The sequence below is a fragment of the Amblyomma maculatum genome, chromosome 3, assembly GCF_055883805.1.
Source record: "Amblyomma maculatum isolate TAMU_Amacu chromosome 3, ASM5588380v1, whole genome shotgun sequence".
NCBI lineage: Eukaryota > Metazoa > Arthropoda > Arachnida > Ixodida > Ixodidae > Amblyomma > Amblyomma maculatum.
In genome coordinates, this window is record NC_139346.1 from 184,644,888 (window position 1) to 184,671,677 (window position 26,790).

General features: G+C 42.3%; 1 protein-coding gene across 1 annotated transcript in view; it reads left to right on the forward strand.

Annotated features, from left to right (window-relative positions):
- The window catches only part of LOC146197152 (Fanconi anemia group J protein homolog), a 69,330-nt gene that overhangs the window by 19,786 nt on the left and 22,754 nt on the right, over window positions 1-26,790 (forward strand). The window contains exons 9-18 of the mRNA XM_084598923.1: window positions 1,379-1,478; window positions 4,737-4,850; window positions 7,570-7,665; window positions 13,117-13,252; window positions 13,644-13,690; window positions 16,623-16,775; window positions 17,321-17,469; window positions 19,664-19,706; window positions 20,526-20,606; window positions 22,896-23,036. Coding sequence (XP_084455049.1) covers window positions 1,379-1,478; window positions 4,737-4,850; window positions 7,570-7,665; window positions 13,117-13,252; window positions 13,644-13,690; window positions 16,623-16,775; window positions 17,321-17,469; window positions 19,664-19,706; window positions 20,526-20,606; window positions 22,896-23,036 — 1,060 coding nt within the window. The remainder of the gene's footprint in view (window positions 1-1,378; window positions 1,479-4,736; window positions 4,851-7,569; window positions 7,666-13,116; window positions 13,253-13,643; window positions 13,691-16,622; window positions 16,776-17,320; window positions 17,470-19,663; window positions 19,707-20,525; window positions 20,607-22,895; window positions 23,037-26,790) is intronic.

Consider the following 26,790-nt stretch of genomic DNA (forward strand, 5'->3'; position numbering starts at 1 on the left):
CTGCCCCTCTCGCAAAACACAAGTTGTCCATGTTGCAAGTATAAAGCGCTGCCACTCTCGGGACTGTGACTGACAGCCCAGGGGGCTTCATCTGCAAAGGGGGAAATGTCAGGCAGCGTAGAGAGAACAAGGAAGTGTGAACAAGAAGCTCGCCAGAAAGAAGGGTGAGGAAGAGGAAGCTCACCAACATTCAGTGAACGTACCAGTTAAAGTGGAGTCATCTCTGTAAATAAGCCTAACAATATACTGCCCTACTGCAAAGAGGAAGCACCCTCTGGCTTTAAAACATTTATGTGCTAGGTTTCTATAAAAGAGGAGTCTATTTAGTGCCAATGTTACTGAAGCCACACATGATCGTACATGGCACGCCATCTGTACAAGCATCAATTAAGTTCACCAATCTTTCTGCACCCCGCTGCTGATGCAGTAACCTCGTTCAGCTTAGTTCTACTACAGGCGTCAATAGATTCTCATGAATATACTTTTTTTTCCACTGGCCGTAGAGCCCTGGAATTCACTGAATGGTTCATTTCGTACACTTCCACACAATGAACCTGCCAATGACCTACTGCATAAATCGCATTTGACTATGCATTTTTTTTTCCCTTTCCATTTTTTCTTTTTTTGCACACTTTGTAACCATACCGTTGCTGTATCCCTATGTAACCATGTTTGTTGTTCTTTTTTTTCTTTACACGCTTGTTACACCTGTAATGTCTCACCCCTCGTGACGACAGCATATATAAATAAATAAAAATATAAATCCCCTACAGACCAAAACGGTTGCTTGGCGGGCTAGTTGGTTCATATCTAACTTGTATTACAGCGCGAACCACAAGAAGGGACGACGACAGACAGAGTGAAAAGAGCGCTGACTTCCAACTGTTTATTATTCTGATATGCCACGCATTTATACACATTTGAAGTTTCAGCAGGAAAGAGCAGGAAAAGCAATCAGCATGAAAGGCATAGGCGATAGGACAAGGCCCTAATCACCATCGATCCAGATACTTCAGCTCTTTCTTGGTTAGTGCGACTGATGTGTATAAATGCATGGCATATCAGAATAATAAACAGTTGGAAGTCAGCGCTCTTTTCACTCTGTCTGTCGTCGTCCCTTCTTGTGGTTTGCGCTGTAATACAAACTACAGACCAAGTTGAACCTAAATGTAAAGTATTTAAAGAACAGGATTGCACACAAAACTGCGGGGTAGTCAAGCGACAATTAGTATTGTACGGACAAGCAAATGTGCTTGCACCTCGCATGTGTTACTTGCCCAGTATTTACACTGCCAGCATTTTGCGGCTGCAGCCAATTGTAAACATAGTGTGGGTGTATACAGTTCCCGCTCCCCCCTTCCCTTGTGTTGTCTTTCAGAATGGCAATCCTGTCCAGTCGAGAGAGAACCTGCATTCATCGGGTGGTTTCAAAGGCTCCCAACAAAAATGAGAAGTGCAAGGAGCTTATAGAGCAAATGGTTTGTTTCGCTAATTATCTGTCTTTCTTTGTCGTTGTTGGTCTTGACTCCTGTACACCGCCAGTAGTAGTAGCCTGCAATGCTCATTGATTTCATTGTTGTGGGAATCTTTTAATGATTTAGCATTTTATAGGGCTCCCAAAATGTTCTTTGTGTTTTGTCTGCTGTAGCCAGCACCTGCGCAATAATAATAAGGATAGTGAAAACTGCCCATTACCGTTGGTGGTTCGGTGCATGTAATCAAGTTTCACAGATGCAATTGCATAACGAAGTACATAGAAAATAGGGTTCTTTCTTTCAAAAATGTGCAGAGGTAAAGTGTGCAAACATGCAGTGAAAAAAGTAGTTTGGGCATTTGTGCATACTACGTGCACTTCACTGGATGAAGTGCATTTTGGAATGCGAAACAACTAGAGGTGTGAATATGGGAAGTTTCGAACGCGAGTTGAATACAAATATGATTAAAATTGTATCGAATCGAGTATAGAATATTAAAAACAAAATTATAGTAACTAGCAAACATGGCTCGTCTTGTTTATTTCAGAATTCACATGATATTTGCAAATAAAATTAACTAAAGTTGCACGCAGTCAAGCATTGCGGTGAAGTGCACAGTGTGGTAAAACAGCGATGAATTTGAAAATTTTCAGTTATTTGGCAATTTTTGAATATTTGGAAAATTTCTAATATCAGTTTCTCGAACACGAATCGAATAACAAACATAATCGACTACTATTCAAAATTTTGAATATTCTCACACCCTGAGCAAACGTGTTTCACAAACGTTAAGGCTGTAAATTGATAAATGTATGGGGAATATTTTTATGACTGCTTTTTCACCGTATATAGTTTAAATTTCATTTGGCAGCATTCTGTGCTGTCGTTTGAGTTACCATATTTACACAAATAGGTACTTATAACACTTTTGCATTGGTTAGTCGGTGGGTTGCGTGAAATTGCGAGGTCACGTGACATGGCCGAGTTGGAAGGAGCTGCCAACTCACCCAGGTCCTGTGAGACGAGAATCGAAAACGGGGCCCCTTGGATCTCGAGTCGGCATGTTTCCCCTAAGCCACACATTCATGTTCGTAAGGCTCGGTTAACGCCTCCTCCATTTTTACCATGCCTGCCGAGTACGGCCTTTTTCGGCCATCCACGACTCTTTCCTATCCCCCTTTCCTACCCTCCTGCGCTGGCTGTCATTCGCTTTTGCTTTACATATGAGCCCCCGCTCAGTGAGTCGCACAGTGGAAAGCAGAAAAAGTAAAATTTTGTAGCGTTTTGTCTTTTTTTTGTGGGGCGGCACTCTGCGCCCCTCATGGTTATCAGGCTGCCTGTTGGGTGCTGACGTGCCATAGAATGCGCCATTCATGGTGCTGGTTTTAAAAAGGCAGAGAGAAGGATGTACAGGGAAGTTGACATCACTTGAAAGGCTGTGACGGCTTGTTGGAATCGTGCGTGTTTCTAGCTACCAGTCGAAGCATTTCGGAAGTGACTCTAAGACTGCTGATCAGAATTATGAAATCAGAGGGCAAAGATAGTTAGTAGTTAGCTATATTGGATTGCGATTTATTCGTGTGTAGTGAGGAAAATAGGAGAATGAAAGAAAAAAGCCATGGTAAGTTTTCCCGAGAAGATGTTTTTCGAAACTGTCAGGTAGCAATAGCCTTCAAGTCGTAGCTCTGCTTTCGTCAAGATAAGCTATAGCATCCTCCAAGCTGAAAGGTAAATTTCAGCTAACGGTGTGAATTATCATTTGCATCTGTTAACTAAATTCAAATATCATATGATGTCACATGGTCAGCTTGTATTAGAAATTATGCAGATATGAATTTTTTTTTTTTTTTTTGCTTGGTACAGTGGAATAAAGTTTTAAACAAATGCCTGGTTGACTGATCCTCTCGGAGTGGCTTGATGCTTGCAAGGCAAGCTGTTTATTGCTTCCACTGCGCCATTGGTCCACCCCGTGGGTTGCTCGCACCGCCCATGTTGAACTAACGCAGCATTGCCTGTTCTAATTGTGTCTTTGCAATGCTTCAGAGCCGTGCACACCTCAGTAACCCAACCATGCTGCATGATCAGGATTTGCCACAGTCTCTTGTAAGTGCATTTTGTCATTGGCTGAACCATCCCCTCTCCCACATTTTCCCACATGTGCGCAGCATGTCGGTGAATTAAATGGTTCATTGCAGCTAGCCTAAATATGCTGATAATACTAAGGTCATTTGTTAGCGTGCAACTTCTCGCTTGACTACTGCCTGTGGTGTCAGTAATAGGTCCAGTAATGATTGGCTGTTGGCTCGCTTCGTATCTGTGTCCTCGGTGATGTTTCTTATTTCTCCGACTGTGAAGAAGAAATTGGCTTTTTAGCATTTCAAATTTGCCTTGAGTCTTGGAATGTTGCCTCTCTTGTGATATTTTCAGCTGTGGAAAAATAGAAAACTGAAGGAGATGGTTAAGAAGAAAAAAAAGAAGTTTATATGCACTTGGGTCTTGTTGTTGCGTGTCACTGCATGCATACTTGGCTCATTTTGCAACACAGTCGTCGTCGTCAAGTCATGTATACTGTCTGATAAAAACCTCCCTCAGTAATCTTTGGCCCTTTCACATGCCACTCTTTCCTTATGTTTTCTAGCGGTTGTCTTAAATCAGAGCCTGAAAACCGTGCATTTGCAAAGACCGTTTGCACAGGCTGTAGGATTTAAGCTTCCTGACCATATGTCTCCTATCGGTTGTTCTAAATCAGAGCCTGAAAACCATGCATTTGCAAAGCCCACTTGTGTAGGCTGTAGGATGGAAGCCTCACAATGCCGATTTTGAAATTTACATGCCACAAATTATTACATTATTATAGGCGATCAAGTGCTCTTTCAGAAGTGGCTAAAAAGTTAAGTGCCGCACTTCTTTTATGCCTTGTATGGGGGTGGGCAGATGTGGATAGGTGGTGTTATAATATTTCAGAGCCACTCGTGCATTGCCTGTTGAAAACTGAAAGACGCAGATGCATACGCAGTGTCATTACCGATGCTGTCTCACATGATGTGTACAGCATGGACCTCAGTTTCTTCTTGATGAGGCATGAATGTAGTTAAGCAAGCAGAGCATTCCTTGTTGACTTCTCTCCGCACCTGTAAATGCAAGTTTTAAGCCTTAGCATTGGGCGGGGTATGCCAGCCATGGTTTTCTGCTGCTATGTTTGTAACTTTTTTTTTTTTTTCAATTTGTTTGCTTCTTTCTCTCTCTCTCTCTCTTTTTTAGGGCTGTGGCTTCTACATAAACATGAAGAAAGCACCATCATATCCAATGGCCGCATATGGCTGCATGGAGCCTTACGACTTGGAGGATCTCATAGAAGCTGGGCGGATACACAGGGTCAGTTTGGGTTCTGCTCTTTGCATTTACAGGCCTCCTCAAAAAGCTTAAGAACAAGTGTTAGCCGGCCTTTGTTCAGAGCAGGAGCTTTCTGCACAGCACGTTGAATGGCGAACGCTATGGATGGATCCGCTGTTTACTTTTTAATACTAGCAAGATGTCGCCGCTTAAGCGAAATAGTGCATCAGGCAGTGGCCCATGTAGTATGTCACTCAATATAATGTGTTGCACAGATGTGGAGATAAGAGCTTATTTGTAGCCCTTAACCATGATATGTCTTGTAGCCTGTATTCTTCCATCGACATGAGAAATTGATTACTCTTAAGGCTCTCTGCCCATGCACTAATTGTTTTTCTTTCTTGTATTGAGACTCAAAGCAAATGTGCCAAACAAGGACTTTAGAAAAGTAGACCCAATAATATGACCGGCAGATAAATCTATGACCGGTAGTTGGTTTCACTCTGGTCACTTGTACTTTTACATACATAGTAAGCTATTTGTATACAAACATTGCCCCATTTCGTTTTTAGACATCTCTTCTCTTGAGTGATAATCATTGGTCTGATTTGGGCACAAGTGCTAAAATGGAGCACCTTGCATTGCTGCTCGTAAAGTTTGCAGCAGTGGTGTTTTTTGTGCATGGTGTGCACCCATTGTCATAAGTTTATGGAACGCTACTATATTGAATCAGTTTAATTCCTCAGCGCATGTTAAAGAGCCTCAGGTGGTCTTAAATTTCTTGAGGGCCCTCCATTACGGCTTCCATCATAGCCTCACTGAAGTTCACTTTTTAAAACTGATATTTTCATGCAGCAAACATTGCTTGAGATTTAATGGTGTACTGCTTCATTCGCACGCCTCAGATGAAGCTGCACGGGCATGTATTCGTTTCAGACTGCTTGCAGTCGTGGCAATGAAACTATGTATATTCAATAACATCGTGTTCCATAAACTTTTGATTGCAAGTATACTTGCATAGAGTACTCTTGCATTCAGAAAACAGTGCATGTGGTTCACGCTTTATGCCACTCGTGTTTTTGCATTGATGTACGATACTGCATTCAGAAAACAGTGCATGAGGTTCACGCTTTATGCCACTCATGTTTTTGCATTGATGTACGATACAGAGCAGCTGCTCTTTACACTACACAATGGCGTTTAGAACTGCCTTATACAGTCACGGTCAAGCTAAGCTGAAATACCTGAGCGACGACCAAGAACTAGTGGTGGGTCCATGCAGACATGCAAACTTAAACCAGCAATGAGAGTGTTTCCTCCATCCCATAGTGAGCAGAATGACCTTACAATTATGTAGCACTTGTGAAAATTGCAAAAGCTAAGTTGCAAAAAAAAAGATGCAGTTGGTGAATTATTATATTTAATCATTAGTATCCAGCCAAGCGCAACCAAACAGCTACAGTGGAAAGCTGTACAACTTCCATATAAACTTTGTAGTTAAATAAATGTTCTTACTGGTTCCAGGATCATACCCTTGGACATCACCAGTTTTGTGTATGCCGTTCCTCTTTCCTTCATAGCTTTCCTTCAGCTGCACTTGGGTGGATATTGATGAGTAATTTCCTCTCAACATCTGCCTACTACATCTTTGAGGTGTCCTCTAAGTAGTGCCATGTTTACTCATATAATCAAACCAATTTAAAAAAAAAAATAGTTGACACTAGTTTGGGAGGAGGGTTCATTATGAGCGCAAAATGTGCGAAAATATATATATATATTTTTTTTGCCAGAGTTAAAATTTTATATCGTGTGTCTGTCCATTTGTCCGTTTATCGATCCACTAATCGGCATCAAAAAAGGCGTGCGGTTCAAAAGGTGTTTTTTGTTGTCATGGCACGACCTGACAATTTCAGTGTAGTAGACAGCATGGCCAATCGCAGCGAGATGAAGCGAGCGTGCTGATTGGCAGGCTTTTTAAGCATACATTCATACAGCCGGGGGCACAGCAGCCCACTGATAAGATAAACACATGGTTATATTGTCGGCTTGCAGCATCTTGGCGTACTGCATAGGCCTGCTCAGTGGACTTCGACAATGGCAACACAATTCTGGGGGATCGTTAGCATAAAGATTAGGTCACTGACCAAGTCAAAAACGAAAATGACTAAATTGTGAACATAGACCATGTATGGGATCTGAAATGTCATTTTCATTTTTTTCTTGATCAGTCACTTAATCTTCATGTTATAAATATGGGATCTGAAATGTCATTTTCATTTTTGACTTGATCAGTCACTTAATTTTCATGTTATAATTATTCATCCTGACCAGACGGCATTCTCTCGAACGTTATAGTAGTACTACGATACTAAGGGGTGCGCTAAAGAATGTATAATACTTTTCAAAAACAAACAAAAAGTAAGTAGCAGTAAATATCTCGCTGTCTTGGTTACAGGAAATTGCCAGAGATGCGCGAACATTTAAATCACATTCATTAGCAACATATCGAAATTTGCCGAACTGTTGATACACTAAACTGTTTCCTGGCCTCTTTCAAATTGAATTTGGTTCCACTGTTACGAAAGCAGCCACTGCAAAGTGCTGGCATATTCTTCTCATGCCACCTATTAGCATAAGGTGAGACTGCACCTTATGGCCACCTTTAGTCAGGTTGACATGCTGACACAGGGCAAGCAAGACTTCATCATTGAAGCTGAAGCATTGCTCTCTCTCTCTGTATCTCTCTCTCTTTCTCTACCAGGTGTGTCCCTACTATTGGAGCATGGACTTGGCACAAAGTGCAGACATTGTTTTCTGCCCTTACAACTACCTCATTGACCCTATCATCAGGAAATGTGTGAGAAAGAAAACCTTATTACCTATTTGCTTGTTGCGTGCATGAGTACATTTTTTTTTGCACAGATTTTGTCGTCTACTCAGTTTTCTCCTTCACCTGAAAAAAAAAAAACAAAAAAAAAAAAAAACAAAAAAAAAACAATAATGCTTGAATGTGAGGTATGCTTACCTAATTCAGCTGTTGGTAAAGTTGCCGCAACACAAGTGAGCAATCAGAACTGCCAAGCCATTGGCACCAAGCTGCATCAGGTGGCAAAATCTTCTATGGCTGTTAGAAAACCAAATTTTTGCCTACTTTTGTGCCGTGTCTGTGCTTGAGGGTCCCAAAACAATTTGGCGGGAAATGAACCCGGAACTAAATGCTGTTTCCTATCCATGAGCAAGCTTCTTTTTGGCATACATCTGCTGTGGGTGGTCCTCAGCTTGCGGGGGTTTTCACGGGGCTCCGGCTCCGCTCTGAGAACTGAAGCCACACCGCTAGCTCTGACCACCTTCGTGGCAGGGAAGAATGAAACACCGAGGCACAGCCAGCGGGCCAAACTGTTACTGGGAGTGCCCAATTCACATCCTCGGTCCTAGCAGCATCATATTGTAGCGTTTGTATGGGCCGCTCAACCTCAACTCGTCTGTGATGACACAGCTGTGATTCGGTGGTTGAAACTGAGACTTCACGAGAGAAAATATTTGGCTATGAATTTTTTGCCACATTCTTATATAATCCACGTGACTGTTCATGTTTCATAATGTGCTGCACATCATTCCAAAAGCAGAACACAACTACAATTTTGTTTCTCTGCTCCTTTAATGCCCTGGACTCTTGCTTACCATTGTACATGTGCAGAAACCAAATGTATGATTTCAAAGTCAACATGAGTTGCAAAAATTGGCTGCAAAATGAACAGGATATTATCAGGTAATCTCAAATACCTGTACAGATAGTTCAAACTAGTTACGAATAGTTTTTAGCAAAACAAAGCAATGAAAGGAACAGGTGTTGTGCCATCGACATAACAATTTATCATACCTGTAAGGCTTGCCATGTATTGAAGGAAGCCTGCAATGTTGATCCAGCTTGTGACTATATTATTTGTATACATAGTATGGGACATTTGCGATCCCTGGATGCCAAAGGAGTTTGCCGAAGTACTGATCTTTTAACATTCTGATACTATTCTGTAGAAAAGCTTGTTTCTGGCCAATAGTGTTGCAATGCAGAGGTTATATATTTGGCGGTAGAAATGAGGCGGCATCCAGATTGGGTACTATCTTTTTTATTGGTTGGGCATCCAGCTTTAACTTGGTTCTTCTATCACAATAAAGAGATCCAAAATATGATGCATCTTAGTGCTAGTATATGCTTTTTGCATGGGATGAAAGCTGGAAAGAAGCAGTGAAAGCGAGAAAAAGCTAATAAGATTAATGGTAGGGGTGATATACGTTACTTTTCACTTCAAACTTTCATATGGAGGAGCGCTGCAACTTAATCTGCGCCGTGAAGGAAGTGAAAGAGAGGGAGCCATCGACAGACCTTGCCCAAATACCATATATAGTAGAGAGAAAAGTAGAAAAACATGGAAGGCTAAGTGACTTTTTTTTTTTGGAGGGGGTTGGAATGGTTATAGATGAAGTCTCTCCGCAGCACAATGAACAGTAAAGAAGGGGCTTTAGTATTAGCCTTTGACTTCTGCCAAGAAAGCAGCATGGGAGAGCTTCCTTTCTGACTTCAGTCACCCTGCTGTCTATGATAGGTATGCGGAGTGACGACATCAAAATACGCGACTGTTGGTTGCTGAAGCAAGGCAACAGTTGGATGCAAGCTTCCGCTGTTCCTTTGAAAAGTGCAGTTCTGATTGGCAGCACCAATTCTTCGCACTGGGTGAATGAAATGGATGCCTCAAATGCAGTTTCGTGTGATTTTTCTGATTCAAAATTTTTAAAGTGTAATAACTTATGTTTGCATGCTCCAAAATCAATAATTCTTTTTGTGCTTGTTCTTGGAAAGCATTTGGAATCCTACAGTAATCAGGAGTAAATAAGGCGCTGCAGTACTCCATAAGTAATCAGGGAAGAATCATGTAATTAAAAAATTTAGTAACTTTTATTTCTTGGACTAATGCCCTCTTCACATTTTTTTTTTCAGTAAAGTCGTATTTAGTAAAAGAAATCTAATGGGATAATTTTATCTTCACATGACTGAAGCGCACACTGAATGGTGTCAGCAAATATTCCAGGGTGGCCAGATGCCTTCGCACTGGAAGAGTGATAGTGGAAGTTGATTGCCGGAGCGATAAGGCGCAGCGAAATGCTGTCAGAGCATAAGAAGATAGCCTGTGAAATGGGCTTGAGACCACAACTTGACTTGCAGTTTAAGTGGCACAAAGTAGGAACATTCCTTCCGTCATCTCCTGTGGTGCCTGAATCCGTCTTTTTTGCCCTCTGCGGAGTGGCAAAAAATTGTCTGTTGCGGGTTGAAAATAAATATGCGTGGGAGACACAGGAGCGATTTGGTTCGAGGAGCCACTTGATTTCTACTAGATGAAAATTGAGAAGGATCAAAGTTGGAACCACGCAATAGCATACACAGTCCCTAGTTTTACCTGTTTCACTACCCTCACCAATTTTCGTCTTGTATTGATCTCTTACCGTAGTGATCAAAAACAAGATAACAGCTGCCATTGAATTTCACAGCCAGTTGTAGACGGCAGTGTGGCTTGACACAGGGACATGCCGCTTACTTCTATAAAGCCAGTGTGGATTATCGATGTTTGGTTCGAAGGTCCTCAATGTCGCGGTAGGCTGCGGTTTGGTGGGGATTGGGAGCCCAGGAAATTTCGGAAGGTTGCCACCTCTTGCCTTTGGTATTGTCTTTAGAGGCTTGCTTTAAGGACAGGCATTAGGTTGTTGTGAGATTACAACTACATGTTTTAGATCTGATGCTAAATCTGATTAGATCTGATTTTCACATGCATCTACACATACCTTTTATTTTTATGATAGTGCAGCGACCAGTCCTTTGCAAATTGTAGGTTGTTGGCAAAAATTGGTAGTGTTTGGTTTCATCTGGAAAAATCACTTGCAGTAAGCTGTCCTTATCCTCGTTGTCCCTGCTTAAAGGGACAGGACACTAGAATTTAGACATCTATAATTTTTTTGCCGCAATGAAAAGATAGCTGTTTAAAATGTTCATTTTCATAGTGGCTTGGTAGAAACGCTATAGAAAATTTTTACCAGGAATTTTTTAATCAGTGCATGCGCCCATTTTTATGTAGTCCAATCCTGGAAGCAGTGAGCAGCGACTGCAATAATGACTGGTGGTCGTCAAAAGACGCACCGAAAGTAAATATAAATTTCACTCGCCAGACAGTAATTAGACATTTTTCAGCATAGAATAGCGTCCTTTTCAATTTTCACACTCATGGCTGTTACGACACAATAACGTTCGCCTCGTCGCCGAACGTTTTAGTGGGCACTATCATCTCTTCATCCATGGAATTTAACACACTGTGGCACCATCTAGTGGCAAAAGCAAAAAGCGTGCCTCTTACGGTGCGAAAGGAGGGTGGTTTTTATTTATGGATGCTCTGGAGAGAGTGCAAAATATAATTATGACAAGCACTCGAAGAAGAAAAAAGAACAGCCTGCACTTACGAAAATCATCTGTATTTTGCTGAGATGTAGTCACATGGGGTACTACAGTGAAAGTAATAGGGTTTCTTTGCAAGATAGTGCTTCAGTTGTCTTTATGCGATTTTCAATGGCAGATTAAAATTGTAAAGCCTCTTTTCTTTGATATTGTAGTGCTCGACCTGTACTATATGAGGCAAGGTCTTTTTATTTCCACCATAATCTCATGACATATTTTGTCCAGTATTCTGTCCCTTTATAGCTGTGTGTCCAGTTTACCTGCTAGCTTGTCCAGGATAAGTGAATACCCTGGTTATAATTGAAGTATTCCCAGCTGATATACTTTCTTGTGGATTTCTTTATTTCTTCGTTAACATGGAGGGTAGTGATTGAAACTTTCACAATGCATTTATTTGTGGCTCACTTGTGGCATCAGCGGTATAACATGTCACGTGATAGTCTCGCAATCATGTGACCGTTATGTTGCTGCCAGCTGACCAGTCACACTGCCGGCAGGGAACAACAATCCGAGCATACCCTCCGCATGTTGATAAATTATTTTTTTCTTTCAAAATAAGAAGAAAAAAAAAACACAAATTACAAAAATACAAACAGCTGCCCTGGTCAAGCACAGTGATTAGAACGCATAATCGCAGGTGTATTTTACTGCTCTGGTGTGTGTCTCTGCATGACCGAAGAGTGAAGCCTCCAGTGCCTGCACTGAGCAGAGTTTGAAAACGGTCCCCTGACGAGAGTTGTGAGGGGAAATTCACATCGGTGGCAAGGGAGAGGCATAGGGGCCCCTGTCACACGGGCAGTAGTAATGCTTGGGAATTAGGGTTCTTTGCTTCAAAGGCAGTTGACGTGCAGCTACACGGCGACAAAGCCTCGAGACCTTTGCGAAAAAGGCCCGTGGCGAAAAAGCGGTCGTCAGCAGCCCTTAAGCTGCTTAAAGGAGCAACCCAAACATGAGCACCAGCGAGCGAGTTCAAAAAACAGGAACGTTGGCGCAAATATAATTTTGTATATTATATTTAAGCCTAATTCTATTTAGGAGTTAATTTTACATTACAATGAACTTTAAAATCTGTAGTGTTAAGAGAAGACTGAACGTTTTCAGCAGCTGCATAGGCATACACATGCATTGCTTTTCACTTTGTGAGGTGTTCTTTCTTTGTTGCCTTTTTGTAGTGCACGCATTTTTTGTTTGGCAGCTTTTGCTTGCTAATGTAAGATTTATTTCATATTGACACACTTTAGTTTAACTGTTTTATATTTACTATAAAGTGATTTTGCCGATCAACAGATGGCGTCACAAAGGTTGCCTGGATCATCATCGTTATCGTCATCTATCTCCTTTGCACTCGACATGTAGCTGCACTGCTGCTCCTGTTTGGTTTTGCTCCTTTGCAGCAAAGAGTTTGGGGAAGTGCCATGTGACCGGGGTGTAAGAGAGGTGGCCACAGCAATGCTCCCATGTGAATAATGCGTGCGGAGAGAGGGAAAGCGGTGCCAGAAATGAGCACGCATCATCAGCTAATGTCGCGTGAAGCAACAAGCGAGGTGAAATGCGTATAATGCAACAAATGAAGCTGCAAATTATTAGCTATTCATAAAGGCTAGCCAATTAAAGCAAATTTAAATTGGCCACAGCTTTCAGGCGATGGTCTGAAAGACATAAGGAAAGACAGAAGGAAAAAGACATCAAATGGAAAAGCACGAAATAGAAAAGTGTCATTCTGAAAGCACATTCTGCTTGCACAGTTCGTTGTCCCAGACCATCTGAGTGCCTGCCATGCTTTCTTCTTTTCTTCTTCCTCTCTTTCAGCTGAGCATCGACTTGACTAATGCGGTGGTGGTGCTTGATGAAGCGCACAACATTGAGGACATCAGTCGGGAAGTGATGAGTTTTACAGTGACTCAAGATCAGCTTCGTGACATTATCACTGACCTTGAAGACCTGCGTGAGTCATTGCTTTATGTAGCGCTGTTCAGCTAGCTCTTCTGCCGGAAAGTTCTCTCTCTTTCTTTTGGCAATATATACTCATTAAATCAGCACAGAAAATGTGCACGTGTGCAGAGCACGGGTGGCTTAAAGGGAAAGTACAGCTTTTTTGCAGCTCTCATTCTCTTTGTGAAGGCTGATACATGCCGGTCATAATAGTGAAATTAAACACTTATAAATAGTTTTCGAGGTACTATACTTCAAGAATGGAAATTGTATAGCGCAATCTTTTTTTTTTTTTTTTCTTTTCATTTTTAGCTGAGTCTTTAGTGGCTAAGCAGATAAGGTTTGATAATATTCTACTGAAATCAACCGTGTTGGTGTAAAATGAGATCATCATCTTCTTTCAGAGCGTGTGCCGGTTATGCCCGATGAGCATCATGCAGTCGCGAGGGTGGTAAGTTTCACTTTTTCAACTACAGTACTGGTGGTTCTTGGATGCCTTCCTATTGCAGAACTTGGCTTGCTTTGCTGTCTAGCCTGCAAAACATTGGGATATAGGAAGCACAGTAGGATTTATTACTGCAGACATGAAGTGTTCAGGGACAACTCAAATGTACACAAAGCACTAGAGATCTTGGCACTGCCTGTGGGTGGTTTATCTGATGCATAGGTTAAAAGTATTAGTAGTGGCCTACCCCTAAAAATTCTGCTTAGCCAGAAATGTCAAGCCTGCTGAATTTTCTGTTATGAGGTGTGGTGTTACTGCACTCTGTTTTTTTAACGCGTCGGCGTTAAAAAAAGTGACATAGACGGGCGCTGTATTGGTGGGTAGATTGTGTAAAGTTATGAAACCACATGTCGTGGCCGAGTTGGCAGGAGCTGTCACGCATCTGACTCGCTACCTCTAGGTAGGCACATTCGTATAGGGCTTGGTGAAGCAGGACTCCATACCTGTGTCCAATGGTCTTTCACATTATGCAGTCGCTTAAAGACTGTACGCAAGTGGCTATGTGCCAGCTGATAGAGGTGCAAATTAAGGAATTAGCAAAAGTCGTGTATGTGAGCAAGGATCTGCAGTGGGAGTTGTAAATGGGAGCCTGTAACACTGTTGCATCATACCCAGCTTAAAGGGACACTGAAGAGAAAAGTGAAGTTGGCTTGTATCGATACAATACCAGCTCTTCATCACAAAAGCACCACTCTTACAGAAAAAGCACTCAAAAGGTAGGAAAGAGTACCGTGACACACAAAGGGCCCCAGAGACTGTCTAACGTGCATTACGATTACATATTTGTTTTTTTAAACTGCATGCGCATTTTTATCATGCAAAGAAGACGGCAAAAAGAGAGCTTAAATGTTTGAAGGCAAGCAGAAACCTGCGCTTAACGGTGCCAAAGGTGGCTGGTTCCATTTCGATATGTTTCGCTTTGCAATCGCAGCTAAGCACTGTGCATGCCCACGTGGTTTCGTTTTTGACGTTTCTTGAGCAGCAATGGAAGTCCAAGTTATTCTCCAACAAAGTTTCCATGTTGAACAAAAACCTGCTATGAAATTTATGCCAGGTTGTGTATATCAGTTTATTTTGCAGGATAAACTTGCATGAAATTTGGTGGAGCTAGAGCTATTGTATAGGCTGACTCTATATTATTTGCTGGGCTTGGTTTCTGGGAGAGGAAATGGGCTTGGTTTCTGGGAGAGAAAAGGAAGGCTGGGAAAACAGTTATAAGCTTTAACATGGTAAAGGTACTTAAGAAAAAAAACAACTAAATTAACTGTACTGAGCAGGGTTTTCTTTGAAGCTTTACCCAAGTGCCTTAACCGCTGCACCATGCCGACCGCTAGTGTATTTCGTATTTTGAGTACTTTTATAGCATAACTGCTCTTTTTTTACAGATTGTTTTTTAAGCATTGAAATTGCCTCCACCACTGAATGATTGCCTCCTAAGCTGGCTGAATCTTTTAGCTGGCTGTTAAGTGGTGTCACCGATGTCCCGCACCTTTTAACAGTTTAATTTCTCAATGTTTGCTGTTCAGTTGTCATTTTAGTATATATGAACGTGGCTATCTGGTGCATCAGTTTGTGGCATAATGTGTACTTCAGGCTCACACGCACCCTGCGAAGCAGTGATGTTGACAACTTTCGAGTGTGAGCACCCAAGGGAGTGTTGAACGAAGATCAGCTCAGTTGACTTATGCTAAGAAATTTAATAACGATGAAAGTGGAAGAAATTGCACCAAACATCCCCTGTGCTTTCCTTTTCTTTATTTTCTGCCGCAGTTCCTGGTTCACCCTTTGTTATTGTATAAAAACGCCCGCACATAGCACGTTTTACTTGTCAGTCATGATGGTGGCTCGATGATGTATGCGGCCGCACCAATAGCTTCTCTTGCTGCTGACACTACCGCCTTGTCAGGCCGCACAAACCATCGGCCCAGTATTGGTATCATGTTGGCAGTGCACTGATTCCATGCTGGACCGGATAGTCCCAGCAGTGTACCAATATCGGGCCAATACATTGTGCTACCTGTGATCCTTCTAGTCAAGGTGCTTCAGCCCTAAAAAGAAAACGCAGAGCCTTTGAGGGCTGAGGCCATTTAAATGCAGACCAGTGTTCGCACTGAGAACTTTGTTGTCAAGCTCAGGAATGGTGTGTAGCAGGTCAGTGATAGATTTAATTTCTGCTGCTGTTACAGCACACCGCTCTCTGCATGCCAGCAATCACGAAGTCGGCATTTGTGTCATAGTTTGAGTCATTTTCACCTAATACGTAATAGATGAAAACTGAGACTAAATCACAGCAGCAGAGGAAAAACATTTTCACTTCGAATCGAATTTTTAACAATAATTGTGTCTTTTGCTCTCAGACAAGCCACAGCAGTCATGAAATGCTGTACTGTTGGATTTCAGTGACATAAAAATAGGGGTGAAGCTACCGCCAGCATCCCTTTAAATGTTACCCATATTTTTACTTGAGGGACGGTCAAAGCTACATTTTACCGTGTTATTTAGAGTTTGTTTACTTTTTACTTGGCACGGATTCGCAGTATTTTGTCTTTGGGTCGAAGATAATCTTTTGTTTGTTGTTTTCATTCCACGGTACTCTCAAGCATTTTCTGAAGCTGTTGCGATAACTGCCATACCAGCTAACATAGAAATTGATATGCAAGTGCTGCTGCGTGCAACCCACAGTCATTTTGATTTAGGACCTGTGCTGTGGCTGAAATTTTCTATTGTTTTGTGGACATGCATCCACCCGTTTTATCAAGTTCCTTCGAATCTTTTTCTTCACATTGCTTTTTGACACTTTTCACATGTCTCCCTTATTTTTATTTTGTATTAATTTCTCTCTGTTTTACTTTTTTCTTTGGTGCTGTATAATGCGCAGATGTCCCAGCTCAGTGTGTGGATAACGCAGCACTCGGACCACCTAAATGACTACAGGAGCTTTGAGAAGTCTGGCAAAGTGTGGGCCGGCACGGAAATACTTGCTTTCATGACTGATGTCGGTCTGAGTCCAGACAGGTTCAAAAATTTCAAGGTCAGTGTTGCATTTTGTGATGCATAAGTGCCCACAAGTGTACTCTCAATTTTTGGGGGGACATTGAAAGGCCCATTAAATACAGGTCAATTCATTGAACTTTCCAGATGGGCAGTACAACAAGTTCAGCAATGGTTACAGAACGGCTTAAGCATATCACTGGGGCTGATCTCTCGGGATAGGGTATTTCTGAATCTTGGCATTCTAAAGAAAACGAAAGCTCCAGTTATCAGTTTTATTCCCTGGCTAAAATTGTTCTTTTATATCATCCTCAGCATGAAAGGAAGCCTGCCACTAATCTGTGCCTGGTCATTATGCTGCAGATTTTATTCTTAAATTTTCACCTGCTAGTCTTGTCAGTCTCTATGAGATCACAGGAACGGCGCTGGTTTTGCGCGGCTGTCATTACTTGATTTGACTAATGGCTTTTTTCACTTCTGTGCCGGACCAGGCCATATTTCGTCGAATCCTTGGCTACTCCTTCAAGTTAATCAAGGTCATTTTGTCTCATTCAGTTTCTACACTTTTCTTTTTTTCGTCCCCAGAATACTGTCACTGTCATCACAGCTGTCGAGAAAGATCCAGAGCTATTTCGCCCCATGGTCAATGCAGCAACTTCTGCGGCTCTTCAAAACCTAGTCATTATCCTTGACTTTATGTACAAAGACAACCAGAAGTACCTTGGTGACTTCAGGTGAGTGGCGGATTCAAGCATTAACGTCATCACCGTCACTCCTAGTTATGCCCATTGCAAAGCAAACACTTCTTTTTTTTATCTTCAAGGCTGTGCGGTCAAACTTCGTTGCAGTGAACTGGTGAAGAAATCGTAAATACAGTAAAACCTCGTTACAAGAGACACTCAGGGGACCCAAAAAAGATGTCTCTTGTAAGCAAGGTCTCTTGTAACCAAAGATTCTAAAAGCACTGTGTTAATCAATTTACTGCACATCAGCATATTAAATGCATTCACACGCATTAACAGGAAATTGGTCAGGAAAGCTTAAGTACACTAGTTACCGGCTTTAATTAAGAACAGTTAAGTAGTTGTGATTAAAGAAGTTATACATACTAGTATGCATTTTTGTGAGTGCAGAGTGTATTCCTTTCCAAATTCTGGAGGTAAAGCACTTCACCATTGCAAGCCTTTCTGTTTCTCTATAATACCTTTGAAGCACTCTTCCATGCTCGTCACCCTCAGATGCTGACACTTTTCCTCTGAAATGTCCTCGTGGTCATCCTTTATGGCACATGTGCCGTTTACTTACGCAAGAATTGCACAGTCTGTAAGCTCTTCAGGAGCACACAAGATCCACATCTGCAGATACGAATTCCTCAAGAGATCTGCTACCTCAGCAGTCTCTTGGATACTAGCCCAGGCTTCATCTTGAAGGAAGCTTTCCACAGTATCCATATGTGAGCCCTCTTACATCATGTCACATTTAAAGCCTGCTTGTCTGAAACAGTTCTTCACAGCTTGGCTTCTCAGGCCATTCCAGATACCTGAAATCACCTGAACAGCAAACTTAGCATCAATTACTATATTGTACAGTCTTGCTGCCTGTCGAGCCAATAGGCGTTCTACCAACCTTGTTTTGTACAGCAACTTGACAGAGTGCATATTGTCTTTGTCTATTGGTTCTAGGTGGGGTGTGGATTTTGGAGGGAAAAGATAACTTCGGTGCTGCAAGAAGCATTGTCCACAAAGAGAAAGACATCAGGACTCTGAGCTTTCATCTTGTGATCAAATTTTAACAGCAAGGAGTTAAAAATGCTGGACATCATTCATGCATTTTGATTTGCTTTGTAGGTGACAGTAATGCATTGCCAGTAGCTGAAACAATGGGGTCGTTTTCATTTTCCAATCATGGGGAAGCGCTCCTTCTCAGTTTCTGAGATATTGCAGCAAAAAGGATGCTGATGTACAACAGAATTTAGTTAAGGGAATCTCAAGTGCATCATGTACGAGTTGGTATGTGTCAGCTCAGTTGCATGAGCACACCTGGGTTGTGTCTCTTCTAAATAGTGAAGACCTGAAAAAGTTGTCCTGAGTAACCGAGTGTCTCTTGTAACCATGTCTCTTGTATGCAATGTTGTTAACATGGCAGACATAGGAAAACCAACCAAGCCATTTTTAAATGTCTCCTATAACCAAGTGTCTCTTGTAACGAGATTTAACTGTAGTTAATAGTTAGCGAAAGGTCAGTGATTGAGAGATACCTCTTCCAAAGTACTAGGGCTGTTTCTCGCAAAGGCTCATGATCGCGAAGGCTTCTGAAAAACTAGTAACGATCAGATAGGTGCGAGGAGGCTCATGCACATTCAAGCAGGCCACAGGTAAAGGGAATGCACACTGCTAGCTTCTTGCTTCTTTTTCTTGTCACTTTTCAAATGTGACGTCATATGTGGAAAGGAAGTGAATAAAACATGACATGTAATGCAAATTAAAGGTCACCACTGTCTCATATATACTGATTTTTAATAGTACTAATTGGTCTTGCTTGAAGAAAAATTTCAGGTTTTAGGCACGATTCGAACCCATGACCATTGGTTGCTAGTCAAATGTTCTTTCGACTTGGCTGTGTAGGCAATCGTGTATGGCTTGAGAACAAGTGGGGGTTTATTTGTATATCATTTGGTCTTTCAAGTAAAGTGGCGTCTTTCGACTGTCTGCTAATGAATATGCACGGAATTAGAGACAACCACAGGCTGCTGCCTAACCATACTCTTAAGGCAGAGCCTAAGTGTGTTCCCCTAAGTTTAAAACGTGAGGTGGAGCAGCTTCTGAAAGCACCTTTGGCATAATCCTTATTGTAGTCTGAACCCGATCTTTTTTTGTGTGTGTGTTCAGAATTGTGTTCAGCCAGTTAATTACCCTACACTCCTCACAGAGCGGCCATGGTGAAGTCACCATCAAAGAAAAAGCAAACTGAGGTATGTGAGATGTTCTCCTGTTCCCCTCGTGGCATTTGCTGCATTGATTATATTTTAATCTGGCTTTTGTCATATATTATAAAATCACTTGTTAAGATCATCCTGATAAAGAAGCTTGCAGTCTATAAAAAGAGTTAAGGTCATCCTGATAAAGAAGCTTGCAGTCTATAAAAAGAGTTAAGATCATCCTGATAAAGAAGCTTGCAATCTATAAAAAGACAGTGCTAAAACGTGCATAATAAAGATGAGAGTTGGATTAGTATATTTAATAATAATAGCTGCAACTGGTTACTAGCACGAAAAGAAACTTGGAGACAGTGAGAAGAGATGAAACTCGCTGCTACTGCCACGCTTTAAAGGGGAAGATTTCACTATTTTTGTTGCTTGCTTGCTTTTTTTTTCCTTGTAAACCACTTGTAATATGAAAATTATAGCAAAGAAATAGCATTCAAGAAGCTTTTTTATAAATAGGTGATGTGCCACCATCGCTGAGTACACGACGAGAGTATAGAGCATTTCTGTCAGAAAAAAAATTTCATCTACTATTACTCTTTACCTTAAACCTTTGTCAGATATTCCATGCATCACTTGTTCTTTATGCTGGACATACTATGCAAAGTTTACGTGGCTTGCGATAAACATTTGTTAGCCTAAGCCTAAAAACGTGCTACAGTTTTAGTGGTTATTGGGACTCTGGATGACGTGGTCATAAGGCTCAATATTTGAGTTAAGCAGCAACCTGCTAGGAATGCAAAGAAGAGTTGACTTTTCTTGAGTTGTTTTTGTTACTTATTCTGCTGTGGTACTGTCACTTGCCAGCTTTCCAGACATCAGCCTGGTGGTGCATTCAACATGGCTTGGACTCACAGTCTCAGTTTCTGGTGCCTCAACCCTGCCGTTGTAAGTGCTCTGTGGCATGCATGTATCTGAATATGACCTGCAAGTATACTTTGAGTATGTCATGTTGTCAGATAATTACTTCGTAATGTGTGTGCCATCAGTTTTAAGGTGAAAGCCTTTAATTCCTCATCATTGTCGACAGAAGCTTGTCAGCAGAAGTGTTGCACTTTTGAGAGTGAGAGTTAAAAATAAATTAATAAACCTTGAGTTAAAAATAAATTAATAAACCTTGTCTCCACCAGGAATCAAACCTCCATCCCTTGGACCCCCAGCCCAGCCTCTGATTGTTTGCAATCAGGGGCTGGGCCCTTCATAATTTCCCTTGTCTACTGTGAGGATGATAGCGGGATTCTGTGAGTGACAGATACTGCACCTTTCCTTTTCTGTAAACAAATTATATTTGGATTGGAAAACATTTATTTCGCCAAAATGCAGATGAAAACGGTTCGTATTAGATGGCCTCCAGTCCATGGCTGGCGGCGACCTTAGCGGCCCACTCAGTAGCCAAGGCTTGAATGCCCGGGTCTGAGCTGACCAGAACGGCCTCCCATCGCTCAAGAGAAGGAATTTGTACTAGATCCTCCGGTGGAGGTTCTTCTTTACATTGCCATAGTATGTGATCATACGTGGCTGTTTCGCCACAAAATCTGCACGCGGGGTTAAAGTCATCCGAGTACATTTTTGCTAATAGATAGGGGTTAAGAAAAGATCTCGTCTGGAGTCTCCACCACCTGACAAAATGTTGGATAAGGCATAGTAAACGAATTATAGAACGCCGATGAACTTTGATGCACTCAATGAAATGCTGGTTGTGTTCGACAAGGGGCACGTGATGTACCATCACGACAGGTCGTGACGTCACCAGGCGATTCATGCATATACGAAGCTGACCTCGCTGGGCATCCGATCCAGGCGTCCATGCGGTGCCTTTCATTTGCCGCTTCCTCGAACGCCACACCACACAGCAAACAGAAGCAGACCCAGATGTCTAGGAGGCGTTAGTACAACAGGCATCAGCGGCATTTGAAATTGATTTACAGGATAGAAAAGGCACGGTATCTGTCACAATTCTCCGTGGACACGTGTAAAAAAGAGAGGGAGATAGAGGTGCCGTAGTGGAGGGCTAGGATCACGCTATAATGGCTTTCACCTCATTGCACTTTAGTGGCCCAGAGTGCCCTCTAGAATTGATTTTCTTTAATGTGTGAGTTTATGGCCATGCAAGATTTTTTGACGATACTGACAGTGAAACGTTGTTGCGGTGAAACATCGCTCTCCCTAATGCAGAACCCTGCGCACGCTTATGGTGCTTGGAAATGTACAAGGATGCTAAACTGGGCATGTTGGTGCATTTGCATTTTGGATCGGATGTGGTGCAAAGAAAACAAGGACGAATGAAGGAACACACACGAGTGCTTACTCACTATTGGATTTTTCTTAGGAAGGCTAACCAGAATATATACTGTGAAAAAAAGGCAGTGGGAAACATGAAAAGAAGCAGTCGTTCAAACACCTTCCAATCTGCTGTTGTTTGAATTCCGCATTTTTTAACAGGACTTCTTGAACCCCAACAGCACTTGAAAATTTGCCTAAGCATCACATGAAATGTAAACGCTGCCTCCTTTTTGGTAAAACTGTTGCGATTGGAAAAGCATGCAATCAGTTTACAAGAGAAATTATTGAAGTTTACCATGTCCTGAAAGGAGGGGACAGTTGCAGTAGTGACACATCTTTCAGCTTAACAAAAAACCAAGATTGCTTACCTTGAGCCAGTTCTCAAGTAGTACCGCACGTGTTTTGCGTGTGCGGGTTTTCTCTTATTTTTTCTTTTTTTCAGACTTGCTTTTTCCACACCATTTGTCGCTTCATCTTCTTTTCATGTTTTCTGTTGCCTTTTCTCCACAGTATATGTGCTCAGTTAGCCTTTCCGATCAAAATCCAGTGTGAGTAAGCACTCGTGTGCGTCCCCACTTTCGTAATTGTTGTCTCTGTGCTGCGTTCGCAAAACGTTCTGGAAGGTGCCTCCTCCATAGCACATCTCAGCGGAAGTACCTTGGAACATGTTCCATGCCTAAAGCAGCACATAGGCTTGTTTTTCCTCTTGTATATGTTAGCTTGCTTGTCCATGAGTTTGGCTAGTATGTGTCGTAGCTGCTGGGACAAGAGGAGGTGGTGGGGCTGCATTAGTATTTTTTGCTTGATCAAAAGTAGACACTGACGCCTACATGGCACTTCAAGATAACTCAACTTTTTTTCCTATCTTTTTTTCTTCTCTTCTTGCCTTTGTAGGCCATGTCAGACATAAAGGACCGGGTGCATTCCCTAATTGTCGCCTCTGGAACCCTGACACCCATGGAGTCCTTTGAGTCGGAGCTGGACATGCCCTTCAAGAGCCAGCTTCAGGCCAACCATGTCGTTCCACGGGAAGGGGTGAGTGAAACTTAGGGTTCTCAATCTTTTAAGCGCCTGGGAAGCCCAACAGCTTCCAGAAGATGCTGAGGAACTTTGTGTGCTTTGGGTTCGTATTTCGAGTTTTCTTGTTTTCGATAGTGTTGTTTTTGCTGCTGCAAAATGTGCAGCTTCACTTCAGTAGTCTCGTGATTGCGGCAAAGTTCGGAGGTAAACAGTGTGAGACGATGGTAGGGTTACTTTATAATTAAGTGACCCCCGTGCAACTTCACCCATGGATGTATGCACAGCATTGTCAAGGCTAAGAGTACTTATAGGTGAAATGCTTCTGCGAAAGAAATTGCACACTCTGAAAGATGGCTTCCACGCACATTTGTTTTAAGCTGCTGGGAGGCTGTCTTGCAAAAGTGCGCTTTCTTGGAGAGGAGCTTCCTTGCCAGTGCAGAAATGGCAGAGCACCATCATGCCTGCGGTGGTGGACTTGAGATATTGGCACCATGTGTGTCTCACATGCTACACACTGCCTCGCACAGACTAAACTAAAAGACACATGCAGGCAGAGTGCACCAACCCATTTGTGTGAGGCTTTTTAAAAACCTTGCATTGTCACGATTCGGAGATGGCCAGATATTTATTCTGTGCACACTGACTGCAGGAAAGGCAATGTGCCTCTTGGTCGGGTTTCGTAACAGCTATGCTTTCTAAGAAGTGAGAGAACGGAGTTGTGATAAAGGCGAAGTGTGACTGCACGCGCACTTGCAAAGGAGAGAGAGCAAAATGAAAGAATACAGAACGGCTTTAGAGCATTCGATTGCTGCATTGCTGTCTCATATTATGGTACGACAGGAGTCTTGCAGCGACCTTGCTGGGCACTTTCGAAGTTCTCACAGCAGGATGGGAAACAAGAATCAGCGGCTGTGGAATAGGGAGCCCAAGCTTAAGTTTCGGCGCGCAATGCCAGCGCTGCGCCTCCCCTGGTGGCGAACCGTCAAGGCTACTGGGGAGAAAAACGTGTGGCAGTGCCAGTAGCACACACGTGAGCGCTCTTCAGCCCGAGCGGGGATTAGGAGGGGAGCGCGGTGCCGGACGTGCTCTTTCATTGGATGTCTTTGTACAAAAAGATAAAAAGACTTGATTCAGTAGGTGTTCGTTCAAGATTGCTGGTCTCCTTGCCTGTTATGAAGGGTTAGATGAGAGGTGAAAAGGCTAACGGTTCATTCAAAAAGTGGAACCTGCCTATTAAATTAAAAATGAACTGTTGCTCGCCAAAAAGCATTTCCTGTGGGTTCATAATCGACTCACTCATTCTACTGAAGCATTGCATTATACAGCATGAATGCTTTTACAACCCGCAGGCGAAGAGGTCAAAACTTTGGCTATTGCCCCACTGGTGCATGGGTTTACTTGCATGAAGGCCACCGCAGCAATAAACAAATGTGAGCTAGTGTTGACTTTTACAGCGCGCTGTCTTAAAAGTGCTATTAGCTTCCCAAACTTTCCTTGGCAAATGCTAACCTTGTTAGCATTCCTGTCCAATAATTGTGGAGCAGATAAAAAAACAACAATAAAACTATAAAATTTGTTTTAGGGTTTTTTACCATTGTTTCGCATATGTTTGCGCCCTAGTTATTTACGCATGCACGTCGCGCACACTGCTTTAGTACCACCTGCACTGAACATTGTATTTGCCAAGCCAGTTGCGCGCTTGTAAAGCCAGTATTCTCACAAAACTCAACTCCAAGCCAGCGTGAGAACCAGAATATTGTACTAGCTTCTTCAGGCCAGCTTCTCAGCCTAGCTTCTAGCCTAGACTAGCTTTTCAGACCTTAAGAGTTCCGCTGCCTCCCAGACAATTCAGTGGGTGCTGATTCTTCAATGGATGAAGAACGCGAGCCTCTTACCTTCCAAGGCTTTTCAATGGATAGATAGCACCGCCACAGAAAATTGTTTCTCGCATGCCATTAACTTTCATCCCTCAGAGAAACCGAATACTTGTAGAAGGGTTTCATATAAAAACAATAAAGCATACTCTTCATATTCGACAGTGTAGAACACCCATCTAGCACGCCATTGAGTGCTTTGATTCGTAGTGCTTATAGAGGTCCCGTATTACGAGCATATATCAAAAATTAAGAGAATAATTAAGCTCAGCCGTTAAGGGTAAGACACGATAACGTTTCACACACAAACCGAGGATGTTTTGCATTTTCTTATTTCTTTTATTATTTTTTTTTTTTATTTCATTGTTTGGTTTATGGGGTTTAACCTTCTAAAGCGACTCAGGCTGTGAAAGCCGCAGTAGTGGACGGATCCGTAAATTTCGACCACTTGGTGTTTTTAACATGCACTGGCAATGCACTGTACACGGGCTTCTTGCTATTCTATATTTAATTTTTATTTCTTTATTTTGTACACTAGTACTTAGCATCATGTACACCAGTACACCAGTACTTGGCATCATCAAGCATCGGCTTTTCATTTCGAGCATTTTGACACCTTTACACCTCCTTTTCCAATTATTTCATTTATTTAATATATCAATTATTCAATTAATTACATTTATTTCATTAACTAGTCATTGCCTGTTACACATCAAACAGTCATCCATCACTTGAACCAAAAAATACAGTGCTACGATTTTTTTTACGCAGCCCACAATTATTTCCGACAGACTGTGTGACCACTACTACTAATATGCCGGCGGTTTTTCGACTGAACAAGCTCTTTAAGCTATCGCTTAGAACGACTAAATATCACAAAGGACGCAGCAATCGCCGACTTTTGAAGCGCACCTCACGTTCAGTTGTGTATGATAGTTGTCAACCATCTGCTTCAGACGGTTCACGTTATCAACGAGCCTTTAAACCGTCTGTGAGTTTGATTTGCAGAAAATAAAAGTCGAGCAAGCAGATTTTTTTGAAGCGGTGCCGCTGACGGCACACTGCGACGCACCACAGATGCGGCGTGAGAGCTCTGCACGTGCCCACAAGGGAGCAGGAATGCGGCTGTGCAAGGAGACCGCGTGGCTGGTGCGGCTCCCATATTCCCTGCTTCTATTTTTCTGCCATAGATGGTGCTCCCTGTCAGGAGCAGCAGTGCCGCTGCGCGACGCTTTGGGAGCCTATAGAGTGAGAACTGACTGCAAAAAAAAATTTAAATAGTAGACAACTGTCATTTTTGAAAAAGATAACAAGGGTTGGTTTCATGCTCTCAGCTTCCTGCTCGCTTCATACATAGTGCAATAATTTCCAGTTCTCTGCTGCCTAGCACCTTTCAGAAGCAGGCTCATGATTTTTCAAGGTTGCAAGTCTTCATGCGGTTGATGCCACCAAACAGTTTTCCAACGTGGAGGTACTTATTTTAACGAATTAAAGGTACAGTTCTCTTCGGTTCCTACCTTTTGCTGAACTACAAATTAATTTTAATGCGAAAGCACTACCGTATCTACTCGTATGTCTGCATAGTGCATGCCTGCGAGAGGAGAGACCACAAACCGGCATCTCGAATTCTGGTGACAACGAGGAGCTCTACGGCCTTGGCGGCAGTTGGCGATGGCTGTGTAAGCTTTGTGCTTGTGACCGTAGAGCCTGGACAGCGAATTGGCGGACTTTTTTTTTTTTTTTGGCTCCGTTGCGCCAGAAGGCAGTGGCGACCCGCTATAAAGGGCAAAGCCACCATCATCACAGCAAGCAGACGCTCCACCGAGCGCTTGTTGACATCACCGCATTTACCTAAGTTTACAGTCCCTGTCTTTAAAAGTACTTTAAAAGTAAAA